The 13240-nt window shown below is 52.1% G+C and overlaps 1 protein-coding gene and 1 long non-coding RNA gene across 11 annotated transcripts in view; one reads left to right on the top strand and one right to left on the bottom strand.

The window, feature by feature from the left end:
* Positions 1–13240, top strand: part of TMEM63B (transmembrane protein 63B) — a 28337-nt gene that overhangs the window by 11649 nt on the left and 3448 nt on the right. For 8 of the 10 annotated variants that reach the window (XM_024248594.3, XM_063724811.1, XM_054557568.2 and 5 more), the window contains 13 exons: positions 515–657; positions 756–807; positions 1300–1408; positions 2079–2149; positions 7925–8005; positions 8462–8585; positions 9410–9543; positions 9676–9813; positions 9955–10108; positions 11026–11132; positions 11390–11476; positions 11730–11795; positions 13009–13171. In XM_024248594.3, coding sequence (XP_024104362.3) covers positions 515–657; positions 756–807; positions 1300–1408; positions 2079–2149; positions 7925–8005; positions 8462–8585; positions 9410–9543; positions 9676–9813; positions 9955–10108; positions 11026–11132; positions 11390–11476; positions 11730–11795; positions 13009–13171 — 1429 coding nt within the window. The remainder of the gene's footprint in view (positions 1–514; positions 658–755; positions 808–1299; positions 1409–2078; positions 2150–7924; positions 8006–8461; positions 8586–9409; positions 9544–9675; positions 9814–9954; positions 10109–11025; positions 11133–11389; positions 11477–11729; positions 11796–13008; positions 13172–13240) is intronic. The other 2 variants (XM_054557571.2, XM_063724812.1) reach the window with 1 other exon arrangement.
* LOC134761516 (uncharacterized) lies at positions 651–10091 on the bottom strand. Its single transcript, XR_010140215.1, has 3 exons — positions 9947–10091; positions 2238–2632; positions 651–937 (listed from the first exon to the last, which is right to left on the bottom strand). It is a non-coding gene; the product is annotated as an uncharacterized LOC134761516 (long non-coding RNA).

Below are 13240 nucleotides of genomic sequence, written 5' to 3' on the forward strand. Positions count from 1 at the left end.
CACTCCCCCAGGCCTCCCCCAAGGGTACCCGGGCTTCACTACGCCAGGCTCAGCCACACCCATGAGGTGCTGCTGCCCCTCCTCCCATCCTTCCTTCACTTCTGCCTCTTTCACCACTCCTCTTCCTGCTGGTCCTCCTCCTCTCTCCTCTTCCTCCCTCCTCAGATATTTCTCTTTTTTCTTCCCTTTTCTCTGCATTCCTCATTTTTCTTCTTCCCCTTCCTATCTCTGCAGTCTCTTCTTTTTAACTATTTTTTCCTTCTAGCCCTCTGCCTTCATCCCTCCCCTTCTCCATGCATTTCTCCTTTTTCTCCCTCCCCCTCTCTTCTCCCTTGTTCCCCTCTCCCTTCACAGAAAATAGGGGACCAAGAAGTCCCATTTCAGCCCTACACTACTGCCAGATCAGCTGGAGCTAGGGTGGGTTTGGGGTGGAGTGGGTGAGGTCAGGCAAGTTGCAGCCCCCTTCTTGCCCTGGTCCTAACCTAATTTCTCTGTCCACCCCGTACGGCTGCAGGGATGATGAGATCCGGGACAAATGTGGGGGCGATGCCGTGCACTACCTGTCCTTTCAGCGGCACATCATCGGGCTGCTGGTGGTTGTGGGCGTCCTCTCCGTAGGCATCGTGCTGCCTGTCAACTTCTCAGGGGACCTGCTGGGTCAGTGAGGGCCAGGACGGCTAGGGTGGAGAGAGGATGGGGCTGGAGGGGATGTGCCCTGACCCCACCATCATCCTCTCCCTCTTCCCACCCCCCAGAGAACAATGCCTACAGCTTTGGGAGAACCACCATTGCCAACCTGAAATCAGGGTAAGATGCAAAGCTGGTCGGCCAGGCCAAGGTCTATGACCAGAGTCTGGGCCATGACGTGGGACAGGGAGGAAAGGCAGCCGCGTTGATGGGAGCAGAGGCTACAGGGATGGCTGTGGATCCCTGAGGGCTTGGGTTGGAGACAGAAGAGGGAGATGCCTGCTGAGGATCACCCAAGGATGAAGAGGAAACAGAAGAGGAGGGTGAAATCTCAGGAACCAGGGAGGGCCACCTGGGGCAGTTGGAGACACTGTAGCCAGTGGGCAGGGCGTAGAAAGGTGACCTATCAGGGATATTTTCATTGGAATGGAAGAATCTTGGTGTCTAGGGGATGTGGGATGTGGGCCTCCCTTGCGAGGAGTCAGTGCCAGAAGGCTGGTAGCAGTAGAGGTCCCTGTCTGTATCAAGGGTTTAACACTGACAGGCTGAGGTGTCTTGTCTGAGTGTGTCCTAGCCCCAGTGGCTCCCATGTATCCTCTCTGCTCCTCTCAGGAACAACCTGCTATGGCTGCACACCTCCTTCGCCTTCCTGTATCTGCTGCTCACCGTCTACAGCATGCGTAGACACACCTCCAAGATGCGCTACAAGGAGGATGATCTGGTGCGTGGAGCAGAGCCCAGGTCCTGCCCCGCCCCCAGCCTCTTCCCTTCCCTTCCCTTCAGGCCTCTTTTGTCTCAGCCCCAAAAGGTGTCAGCTAGGTTTGAATGCTGGCACAGCAGCTCAGGAGCTCAGGAGCTCCCATCTTGCAAGTTACATAACCTCCCAAGCCATGATTTTCTCATCTGTAAAATGGGATAACAGTACCTCCCGCAAGGTTGTGGGGAATACGCAGAAACGGCCGTGCTGTGCCCAGCACTTGGGGAAATAGCTGTGGCTGATACTAGGATAGTAATATTCCTTCCCCTTCTACATGCACTCACCAAGCCAGAACTGGACACTTACTCCATGCCAGCCACTGTGCTGGGTCCTCGGGGTCTAAGGAGCTGAAAGTAGTACCCCCTTCTGCCTCTATAACCCCTCAAGAGCATGGGACAGCGTGGCTCTTGTTAGGCTCACTGCCTGATTTCTGTTAGAAACACTCCCCTGCTTTCCCTGGGACCTGGCTTATCCATAACTAAGGCCTCCTCCCACCCCATCTGCTCCCCTCTGCTTACCTACTTCTCTACCCACTCAAAACAAAGCCTCCTTCTCTAGTGCCCTCCACCCCTCACATCCCCTGGCTCTGCTGGGGTCAAGCCTCAGAAGGCAAACCCACTCCCCTGTCACCCAGGTGAAGCGGACCCTCTTCATCAATGGAATCTCCAAATATGCAGAGTCAGAAAAGATCAAGAAGCATTTTGAGTGAGTAAGCCACGCTTCCCTCTACCCTCAAGCCCTGCTGCAGAGCCTTCTCTGCCTTTGAACTCCAAGAACATCCTTATACCCTAACCTGGAGCTCTGCCGTGGGTGGGATAGAGATTAGATCCAGGAAGAAATGTCCGATTGCAGGGTGGTTTAGCACTTGGGTCGGGTGATAGGCCCCTTTAAGAACAGGAAAAATAAGACAAAAACTTGAAGAGTGAGTCATTCAAACCCCCTACCCCCAAACCTCCTCCTGGCTCAGACTGGGTCATAGGTTGTTGACCCAGGGTCCATTGGAGTACATAGCTTCTTCAAAATTAAAAGCAGCATTCTGGAGTTTGTGTGCAGACGTGACAGGGAGAAGCTCCTTGGTTTCTAGTGGATTCCAAGGAGTCCAGGAGAACTTGAACTGTGTATTCTCTGAGGCTTTTTCAGCTCTAGAATTATGTCTTGGGGTGGGTAGAGCAGACCGGTGGCCAGAAACTAGAAAAAAGGGAGGTGGTGTAATGAGGCAAAGAGGGAACTCACCTGGTCACCCCATGACTAGGGATGCACTTTGGGGTGCAGCTCATAGGGTGGGGAATCAGAGTGAAGGGCCACTCCATGGGGGTGTGTAGGGACAGTCTCTATATCACAGGATTAAGGCTTCTCTCACACAGGCATCTGTTCACTCAGCAAACTTTCTTGAGTGCTGTTAGTCATAGGTTACTGTGGTGGGCTTTGGGACTGTAAAAAATGAATGAGACCAGGCATGGTGGCTCATGGCTGTAATCCCAGCACTTTGGGAGGCCAAAGTGGGCAGATCACTTGAGCCCATGAGTTGAAGACCAGCCTGGGCAACATAGCAAGACCCCATCTCTACCAAAAAAAACAAACTTAGCCAGGTGTGTTGGTGTGCGCCTGTAGTCCCAGCTACTTGGGAGGCTGAGGTGGGAGGATCGCTTGAACCCAGGAGGTCAAGGCTGCAGTGAGCCGTGTGTGCCACTGCACTCCAGCCTGGGTGACAGAGCAAGACCCTGTTTCAAATGTTTCAAAAAATAAAAAATAGAAGAGGCCAGGCACGGTGGCTCACGCCTGTAATCCCAACACTTTGGGAGGCCAAGATGGGAGGATTACTTGAGGCCAAGAGTTCAAGACCAGCCTGGTCAGTATAGTGAGACCCCATGTCTTAAAAAAAAAAAAAAAAAAAAAAGAAAAGATCATTGAGGGCCGGGAGTTTGAGACCAGCCTGGCCAATATGGTGAAACCCCGTCTCTACTGGTGAAACCTCGTCTCTACTGGTGAAACCTCGTCTCTACTGAAAATATAAAAATTAGCCGGGCGTGGTGGCATGTACCAGTAGTCCCAGCTACTCAGGAGGCTGAGGCAGAAGAATCGCTTGAACCCAGGAAGCAGAGGTTGCAGTGAGCCGAGATCATGACACTGCACTTCAGCCTGGGTGACAGAGTGAGACTCTGTCCCAAAAAAAGAAAAAAAAATCATTGAGTTCTCAGGGGGTTCATAGTATGGCGATCGGCTTTAGGAGCTAGTCCAGGGTCTGATCAGAGATTGCTCTGAGGTCAGTCTGTGGTCAGAATCAGGAGCTGGCCAGTGGTCATGATAAAGGACGTTGGTGGTCTGGATCATGGCCCAGACTGAGGTTGAGATTTGGGCTCAGTCTACCATCAGAATCAGGGTTTAGGCCAGGTGTGGTGGCTCATGCCTGTAATCCCCTTGAGAAGATTGCTTGAGCCCGGGAGTTCAAGACCAGCCTGGATAACATGTCGAAACTCCATCTCTACAAAAAATATAAAAATTAGCCAGACATGGTAGCATGCACCAATAGTCCCAACTACTCAGGTGACTGAGGTGGGAGGATGGCTTGAGCCCAAGAGGCTAATGCTGTAGTGAACTGTGATTGTGCCACTGTACTCCAGCCTGGGTAATAGGGCAAGACCCTGTCTCAAAAAAGAAAGAAAGTAAAGAATCAAGGTTTAATCTGAGGTCCAGACCTGTCAGTTGGCCAGAATCAGAGTTCACTCATTGTCCTGGGTCAGGCCAGTGTGTGATCCAATCAGAGATAGTGTTTGGGCAGGATTGAGAGTGAACATCTATCTGGTCAGGGTCAGATTCCAGAGCCTGTGTTAGAAGATTAAGGACTGGTGTGTGATCAGCATTAGTAGATGGATACTCTTTCATACTACATGCAATTGTTGACAACCTTCTATGTGCCAGGCACAAATAAATTAGAAACAAGCCCAGCCCTTATACAGGCTATAAAACAGCAATCAAAATTAGATCATTCTTGTCAGTATGAGAGAACTATTTGGGGTCCTATCTGAGGTTCAAGCTGTCATCAGCATTAAAGGGCACTCTGGGTCAGGATTAAGGACTATGTGTACTCAGAATTAGGTGACATCTTTTTTTTTTTTTTCTCATACCATCTTTTGTAGCAATGAATTAGGTGACATCTTAATATTACCATCCAGTTGGAATCAGTTGTCAGCTTGTATTGAAATCTGGTGTTTGTTTTTGTTTTTGTTTTTTTTTTTGATACAAATATCTATGAGCACCTGCTGTGTGCCTTCATGGGGAGGAGCTGGGGGTATAGCAGTAAACAACAAAAGACCTGCCCTCATTTGCTTTCGTTTTAGTGGGGAGGGGTGGACAGGGAACAGATGAACTAGTAATAGAGACTGTGTCAAGAAGGGGTAGGTGCTAAGAAGACCACAGCAGGGAAGCAGGCAGGGTAAGGGGTTGGGAAGGGTTGCTATTTCTAATGGGGTAGACAGGGAGGGACTCTGACAAGGTAGCATTTGAACAGAGACCTGAGTGAACCCTACTAGTCAACTGTCTATTCATTCAGCCCACATTTATTGTATACCTACTGTGTGCTTCATGCCTGGGAGACAGAGTATAACCAGACCTGATCAGTGCCCTTGGGAAGCTGAAGATCCTAGTTGTGTTTCAGGGGTTGGTCTCTAGTTTTGTTTAGGAGAGGTCAGCCTATAAGCAGGGGTAAGGGAGGCTCTAGTTCTAATTGGAGTTTTTTGGATCACTGGGATGAGCATTATGGAGTAGCCATTTCATTGATCCACTCATTTACCACATGTGTATTGAACGCCTACTATATACAAGCTGTTGGGACAGGGCTGGGTATATGGTGAGGACTAAGAGACAGCCCTTGGGCTCATTGTCAGGATTAGGCAGGGCTTGTGGTCCAAGTCTGCGGTCTGTCTGGATTGGAAGACTGTCTCAGCACAATTAGGAAATATCTTGCATGCAAATCAAGGGGCCTGTGTGGTTGGATTTAGAGGATTAGAGATGAGTTTAGTGAGAATGAGAGCTCACCCTTCCAAAGGGGAAACCTCAAATGATTTGAGGAACAATATCAGAGGAAAGGTCTTTAGCCTCCTGGGAAGTACATTTCAAGGACCCTATCCCAGATTTAAGTTTCTAAATTCTCATGGGTTTATGAGGACTATCTTAATACTTCAGAACAGTAACTCATGCATTCGATACTTGGTGGTCCTTCATTAAAAAAAAAAAAAAAAATTTTTTTTGAGACAGAGTCTTACTCTGTCTCCCTGGCAGGAGTGCTGCAATACAGGGGTATGGTCACAGCTCACTGCAGCCTTGACCTCCTGGGCTGAATCGATGCTCCTGCCTCAGACTCCCGAGTAGCTGGGACTACAGGCACTCACCACCACACCTGGCTAAATTTTTTTTTTCTTTTTTTAGAGATGGGGTCTCACTATGTTGCCCAGGCTGGTCACGAACTCCTGGCCTCAAGCAATCCTCCGGTCTCAGCCTCTCAAAGTGTTGGGATTACAGGCACAAGCCACTGTATTCAACCTAAAAATTTTAATAAAATATAAAAAGATGGGGACTCAGTCTAGAGTAAGGATTAGGATCAAAGAACAGTGCGTGATCAGATTTAAAAACGAACTACTGGCCAGGCGCGGTGGCTCACACCTGTAATCCCAGCACTTTGGGGAGCTGAGGTGGGTGAATCACAAGGTCAGGAGTTCAGGATCAGCCTGGCCAAGATGGTGAAACACCATCTCTACTAAAAACATAAAAATTAGCCAGGCGTGGTGGCGCGTGCCTATAATCCCAGCTACTGGGGAGGATGAGACGGGAATCGCTTGAACCCAAGAGGTGGAGGTTACAGTGAGCTGAGATTGCACCACTGCACTCCAGCCTGGGCGACAGAGCAAGACTCCGCCTCAAAAAAAAAAAAAAAAATGCTATTAGGCTGGGGTATGGCGGCTCATGCCTATAATCTCACCACTTTGGGAGGCCAGGGCGGGCCAATCACCTGAGGTCAGGAGTTCGAGACCAGCCTGGCCAACATGTTGAAGCCCCATCTCTACTAAAAATACAAAAAAAAAAAATTAGCCAGGTGTGGTGGCACACACCTGTAATCCCAGCTACTCGGAAGGCTGAAGCACGAGAATCACTTGAACCTGGGAAGCGAAGGTTGCAGTGAGCCAAGATCACACCACTGCATTCTAGCCTGGGTGACAGAGTGAGACTCCATCTCAAAAACAAAACAAAACAAAAACAAAAACAAAACAAAAAACAAAAAGAAACTATTCCCACCAGCCATGGTGGCTCACTAGTGTAATGCCCGCACTTTGGGAAGCTGAGGCAGGAGGATCACTTGAACCCAGGAGTTCAAGACCAGCCTGGGCAATACAATAAGACCCCATCTCAAAATATTTGAAACAAACAAACAAAAAAATGAACTATTCCTTCACTCAGCAAGCATTCTTCAAGCCCTGCCCGGTACCAGGTACTAGTGAGTCAGTGCCAGTTTCTCTCTGGTCAGTCTTAAGTCAAGGTAGGGATGAGTCTGGGGTCAGGGTTAGGAGGTCAGTCTTGGGTCTGGGTAACAGGTCTGGGGTCAGTCTTTGGCCAGGGTGGGCTTAAGGGTCAGTCTTTGGCCAGGGTTACAGGTCAGTCTCACCCTGGTCAGGGGTCAGGATCAATCTCTTGTCTGTCTTGGACCAAAGTTAGAGATCATTTTGTAGACTGGGTTATGTGTTGGTTGAGGTTGGTCTGTTGTCAAGTCTAAGTGCTGGGCTGTGACCAGGTCTTCTGGGAACAGGCTTAAGGAAGTATATAGCCTATGACTAGATGCAGTTTCTTTCAACCTAAAGGTCACAGCCCTGGACAGGAATCAGCCCATAGCCCTGGCTTCCCTACCCGCATGCAGTATGTCCCTACACATCCTGGTTCGTTAGCCCAGTCTGCACTCACACAGTGCTCAGGCCTTCTGCTCCCACTTCCCCACTCAGATAAGCATGAGGAGGAACTCCAAAGCTTTACTCTTGGGGAACTCTCAGTTTTGTAGACTAAGAAAAAGGCAGCTTGAATTGGAGATGTGGGTTTTTTTGTCTTTTTTTTTTTTTTGAGATGGAGTCTCGCTCTGTCGCCCAGTCTGGAGGGCAGCGGCACGATCTTGGCTCACTGCAACCTCCGCCTCCTGGGTTCAAGCAATTCTCCTGCCTCAGCCTCCTGAGCAGCTGGGACTACAGGCATGTGCCACCACGCCCAGCTAATTTTTGTATTTTTAGTAGAGACAGGGTTTCACTATGTTGGCCAGGCTGGTTTCGAACTCCTGACCTCAGGTGATCCTCCCGCCTCGGCCCCCCAAAGTGCTGGGATTACAGATGTGAGCTACCACGTCCAGCCGGAGATGTGTTTCTCGAAGGTGATGGGGTCATGGATGAAAGTCAGGGGCAGGTGGGTGGAGTCCCTGCACAAGATGATACATGGACTGTGTTACAGGGAAGCCTACCCCAACTGCACAGTTCTTGAAGCCCGCCCATGTTACAACGTGGCTCGCCTAATGTTCCTCGATGCAGAGAGGTAAGGGACTGGGGGCAGAGGAGGGTGACACCAAGGGCCCCCTGCCATGGTGGAGGACATCTTGGCTACCACACAGGCTCCCCTTCTAGATTTTTTCTTAGGGCATTTGATTTTAATTCAACTCGTTGGAGTGCCTGTTATTTCAGCTCTGGAAAGAGAAAGGCCTGGAGGTTAGAGTTTGTTGTGAAGGGAGAGGGGGGCCCATGGTCCCCACTGCATCTGAGGACATGCCCTTCTTTGGCTACAGTATGAGAAATTTAGGTCAGCCTGCAGGAAGAACTTCTGGCCCTCTAGGGATGGGTGGGGAGACCTTGGGATGCAGCCACATCTGAAGCATGTATGCTAAACAAATTCAAGAACAAGACAGCTCCTGTCCTTGGGGAGTGAGCTAGATGACCCCCAGGCTGAGCCAGCCCCAGCCCCAGATGTAGGTGACCAGGCATCTGGGTCCCACAGGAAGAAGGCCGAGCGGGGAAAGCTGTACTTCACAAACCTCCAGAGCAAGGAGAACGTGCCCACCATGATCAACCCCAAGCCCTGTGGCCACCTCTGCTGCTGCGTGGTGCGAGGTTGTGAGCAGGTATGACGCAGGCTGGCTGTTGAATCGGGAGAAGCGGGCTGGCTGTTGAGTCGGGAGAAGCGGGCTGGCTGTTGAGTCTGGAGAAGCGGGCTGGCTGTTGAGTCGGGAGAAGTTGGACAGGTCCTGGACAGGCAAGGCTGGGGCCCTGCCCTCAGTGAGTCCCCACCTGTCCCCGGAATCCTTGAACCCTCAGTTCTCACTGTTGGGTTTGTCTAATGTCCCTACAGTGACCAGGTTTTCAAACCTCAAATTAGAAAATGTCAGCCAAAAGGACAATGTTGTGCTGTACCCACTGACTCTGGGGACTTGAGCAAGTTGCCTACTGCTCAGTGCCTCAGTTTCCTCATGGGGTTAATGTACCCACCTTATGAGAGTGTTGTGAGGATAAAGTGAGTAATACATATAAAAAAGCTTAGAGGTGCTGGGTGCGGTGGCATATGCCTGTATTCCCAGCACTTTGTGAGGCTGAAGCAGGTGGATCACTTGAGCCAGGAGTTTGAGATCAGCCTGGGAAACATGGCAAAACCTGATCTCTACAAAAAATACAAAAATTAGCCAGGCATGGTACTGCACACATGTAGTCCCAGCCACTTGGGAGGCTGAGGTGGGAGGGTCACTTTAGCCTGGGAGGTTGAGGCTCCAGTGAGCTGAGATTCCACCACTACACTCCAGCCTGGGCATCAGAGCGAGACCCTGTCTCCAAAAAAAATGCTTAGAGGAGCAGTGCCTGGCTTGTAGGAAGCCCCAAGTCAGTGTGGGCTGGATGCTGCAGGCCCCAGCCTGGCTATCCAACTAGAGGCCCTGTCCCTAACCCTCCCACAAAGGTGGAGGCCATTGAGTACTACACAAAGCTGGAGCAGAAGCTGAAGGAAGACTACAAGCGGGAGAAGGAGAAGGTGAATGAGAAGCCTCTTGGCATGGCCTTCGTCACCTTCCACAATGAGACCATCACCGCCATGTGAGTCCCCAACTCGGCCCTCAGCCCTGAGCAGCCCTCCAGGGCTCCCTGACCCCTGTCCTGTGCTCATGGCCTTCTGCCAGCAGTGTGGCCTCCGGGTGGGCCTGTGGTAACCAGTGCCCATCTTTCTAGCATCCTGAAGGACTTCAACGTGTGTAAATGCCAGGGCTGCACCTGCCGCGGGGAGCCACGCCCCTCATCCTGCAGCGAGTCCCTACACATCTCCAACTGGACCGTGTCCTATGCCCCTGACCCCCAGAACATCTACTGGTGAGCAAACAGGTGTCAGGGCGGGCTTTCCAGGGCCTGGGGTGGGCTCAGTAGGTAGGCAGAGGAGAGGGAGTGTCTTGGTGTCACTGGGGGCCAATCCTGCCCTTGGTTCCTGGAGTGACCGGTTCCCCACCTTTCCAGGGAGCACCTCTCCATCCGAGGCTTCATCTGGTGGCTGCGCTGCCTGGTCATCAATGTCGTCCTCTTCATCCTCCTCTTCTTCCTCACCACTCCAGCCATCATCATCACCACCATGGACAAGTTCAATGTCACCAAGCCTGTGGAGTACCTCAACGTGAGGCCCCATGCCCCTGTCACTTTCCACGCTGGGTCACAACACACAGATACCAGGCCCTGATCCCTCTTCCACCTGCCCAGCCCAGCCCGTTCTGCTTGTTCCAACCCCGTGCCACCAACCAGCTCCCAAAAACCCCTGTGTGCACTTCCCTTGGGCTCCCTGCCACCTTCCCCCTCAGAGAGGCCACCCTTAGGTGTGCAGCACCTGGAGAAACACCCAGGGAAGAGAGAGAGCCTGCATTTAGTCCTGATCTCAGAGAAGTCCCCTTCCCTCACCCCTCAGTCTTTCTAACTGAAAAAATGGAAAGGTTCGACTAGATCAGTGGCTTTTGGACTTGGATTCTGATCTCTTTATCGGTGTGAAACCCAATGTGGAAAAGCAGGGCTGCTCTGATGACAGTAGGGTGGCATGCATGTCTGCCTAGCCTCCCCTCACCCCTCCTCCGACACATAGAGCATACCTCTTTAGAACCTCAGAGTTTGAAGAAGGACAGTTTGCAAATCACTAGGAGTGATAATACCATAATAGATAAGACCCAGACTGCATGGATTCAAATCCCTACCTCATGGCTTGCTAGCTAGGGAAACTATTGAATGTTTTTTTGCCTCAGTTTACTCACCTGTCAAATGGGGTAACAGCATTATTGTGAGGATTAAGACATGGAAAGTACATCAACAGTGCTTAGAACATAGTAGATGTTCAGCAAATGCCGACTATCAGTATTATTCACCCTGGGGTTATACATATGGCCCTGGCCCCCACCCTCACCCCAGCCCTCCGGATGTTCTGGACTTCCAACATGGGAGCCCTGAGAGTTGTGAGGCCCAGGGCCAAGCTGGGGAGAAGGCACATAAGCAAAGCCACCTGGGCCCCCTAGACTGCCCTGCCTGACACCTCCCTGTGCCCTGCTGCAGAACCCCATCATCACCCAGTTCTTCCCCACCCTGCTGCTGTGGTGCTTCTCGGCCCTGCTTCCCACCATCGTCTACTACTCAGCCTTCTTTGAAGCCCACTGGACACGGTAAGGTGCCTCCACTCATACCACACCTCGCTGTGGCCTGCCCTCAATGATCCGTCCTCACTGGGCAGCACTTTGCCCTTCAGGCTCCTGGCCCTGGGCAGTCCCACAGCTGGCAGGGAAGGGGTAGTGCCCAGCACCCTCACCTTGGGAGGTCTACCCTTCCCAGGGGACACTCTTGGACATTGTCCTTGTTGGGGGAGCAAGTCTGGGGCCTGGGCTCACTTGACCTGTACCGTTCCCTGCTCCCCTCCCTCCAGCTCTGGGGAGAACAGGACCACCATGCACAAGTGCTACACTTTCCTCATCTTCATGGTGCTGCTCCTACCCTCGCTGGGACTGAGCAGGTGAGTTGAGGAGGATGGGGCAGGAGCCAGGGTAGGGGGACTGCAGGATAGGGAGAGGAGAGCAGTTCAGGCTCCCTACCTCCCCTACAAAGCAAGGGGCCCAAGATGGGAAGCCTGGCCACACCCAGGCCTCCTGAGCTACCCACCCCATGTCTGGGAGTCCCCCCAGTGGCTCACAGAGGAGGGACTTCCCCTCCCGTGATGTTCTGCACCACTCCAGCTCCCACCCCATCTCTCTTCTGCTTCCCTCCAGCCTGGACCTCTTCTTCCGCTGGCTCTTTGATAAGAAATTCTTGGCTGAGGCAGCTATTCGGTTTGAGTGAGTGACTGGGGCCCCTGGGGAAAGAGACCAGGCAACAGGGGTGGGTATGCTTGAGAGACATTGCCAGCCCCATGGGAGGGTGCAACAAAGCTTCCAACCCCTGGAGGGGGAAGAAGAGAGAGGATCTGGCGGGGTTACCCCAAAGGCACCCACAAGGTGTCTTGGGTGTGTATACATGGTAGAAGTCCCTGGGGTCTGTGTTGGTGTTCACTCTCTGGTAACCTGTTTGGATGCTAAGATCACCCTCAAGGTATATTTGGGGCTTGGGGGTCCACATTCTGGTAGTTTCTATGGGGGTCTTGTGCCCATATTCTGGGGCTAACTATGGGCGTCTCTGGAGTTCCACTTGGGAGGTTTGGGGAACCATCTCTAGGGAGGTCTTGGTCATACTTAGGGAGTGTCTTGGAGGCTACTAGGGGTATCCCTGAAGGTCTCTAGAGCCCATATTTTTGGGTATGTGTGGGAGGCTCTTGAACTTATAACTCTGGGGGTGTCTGTCGGTGGGGAGGCTAAAGGACTCACACTTTGGGATGTTTAGCGGTACAAGTTCTGGGAACATCTCTAAAATTTCAGGCTTTTATTCAGAGATGTGACTGTGGAGTTCTGTATGGGCATCTTCTCTGGGAATCATGTGAGGATATACTGAAGGTCATGCACCATGGCTGTGGGCACAAACTCTAGGGGTTTTGCTCTAGGCCATCTGTGGTGATCTTTGAGTCACACTTGGGGCATCTCAGGCACTGATAAAGGTTCCTGGGCTCCCCCAGAGATGTCGGGGGGAGGGTCTCAAAGCTTGTTTGTGGAGGTATCTGAGACTCATGTCACACTCTGGGGGTAACTTGAGTTATGGTCTAAGTAGGGGAATCTTCTGGGTGTTCCTGGGGCTGTCAGCCTTTGGGTTCTTTGAGGGTCTCACTGGGTTGTCTTTGGGGGTCCTGGACAGTTCTCCCCTGAACATTCTAGTAGCCTTAGGTGGTCTTGAGCACTCTCTCCATGGGTCTTTATGGGGCACAAGTTCTTGGAGCTGTCTGTTGCCACTCTGTATGTCTCTGGGGGGAACAGGGCACAGGTGCTTGGGGGGCTAAGCTGGGGGTGTCCACATGGAAGAAGCATGTTGGTGGTGGAAGTGTGGGTGCTGTAGTTCTGGCAGTGGGCAGGCGGCCACCGGGTCACCCCAAGGGTGCAGTGCTGGAGCACCTGGTGCCCGCAGGTGTGTGTTCCTGCCCGACAACGGCGCCTTCTTCGTGAACTACGTCATTGCCTCAGCCTTTATCGGCAACGCCATGGACCTGCTGCGCATCCCAGGCCTGCTCATGTACATGATCCGGCTCTGCCTGGCGCGCTCGGCCGCCGAGAGGCGCAACGTGAAGCGGGTACGGCCGCCTGGGGCAGCAGCGGCCCGCCCAGCGCCCCCTGGTGGCCCAACAAGAAACAGCAGCCAT

Source organism: Pongo abelii, chromosome 5, assembly GCF_028885655.2.
Source record: "Pongo abelii isolate AG06213 chromosome 5, NHGRI_mPonAbe1-v2.0_pri, whole genome shotgun sequence".
Lineage (NCBI taxonomy): Eukaryota > Metazoa > Chordata > Mammalia > Primates > Hominidae > Pongo > Pongo abelii.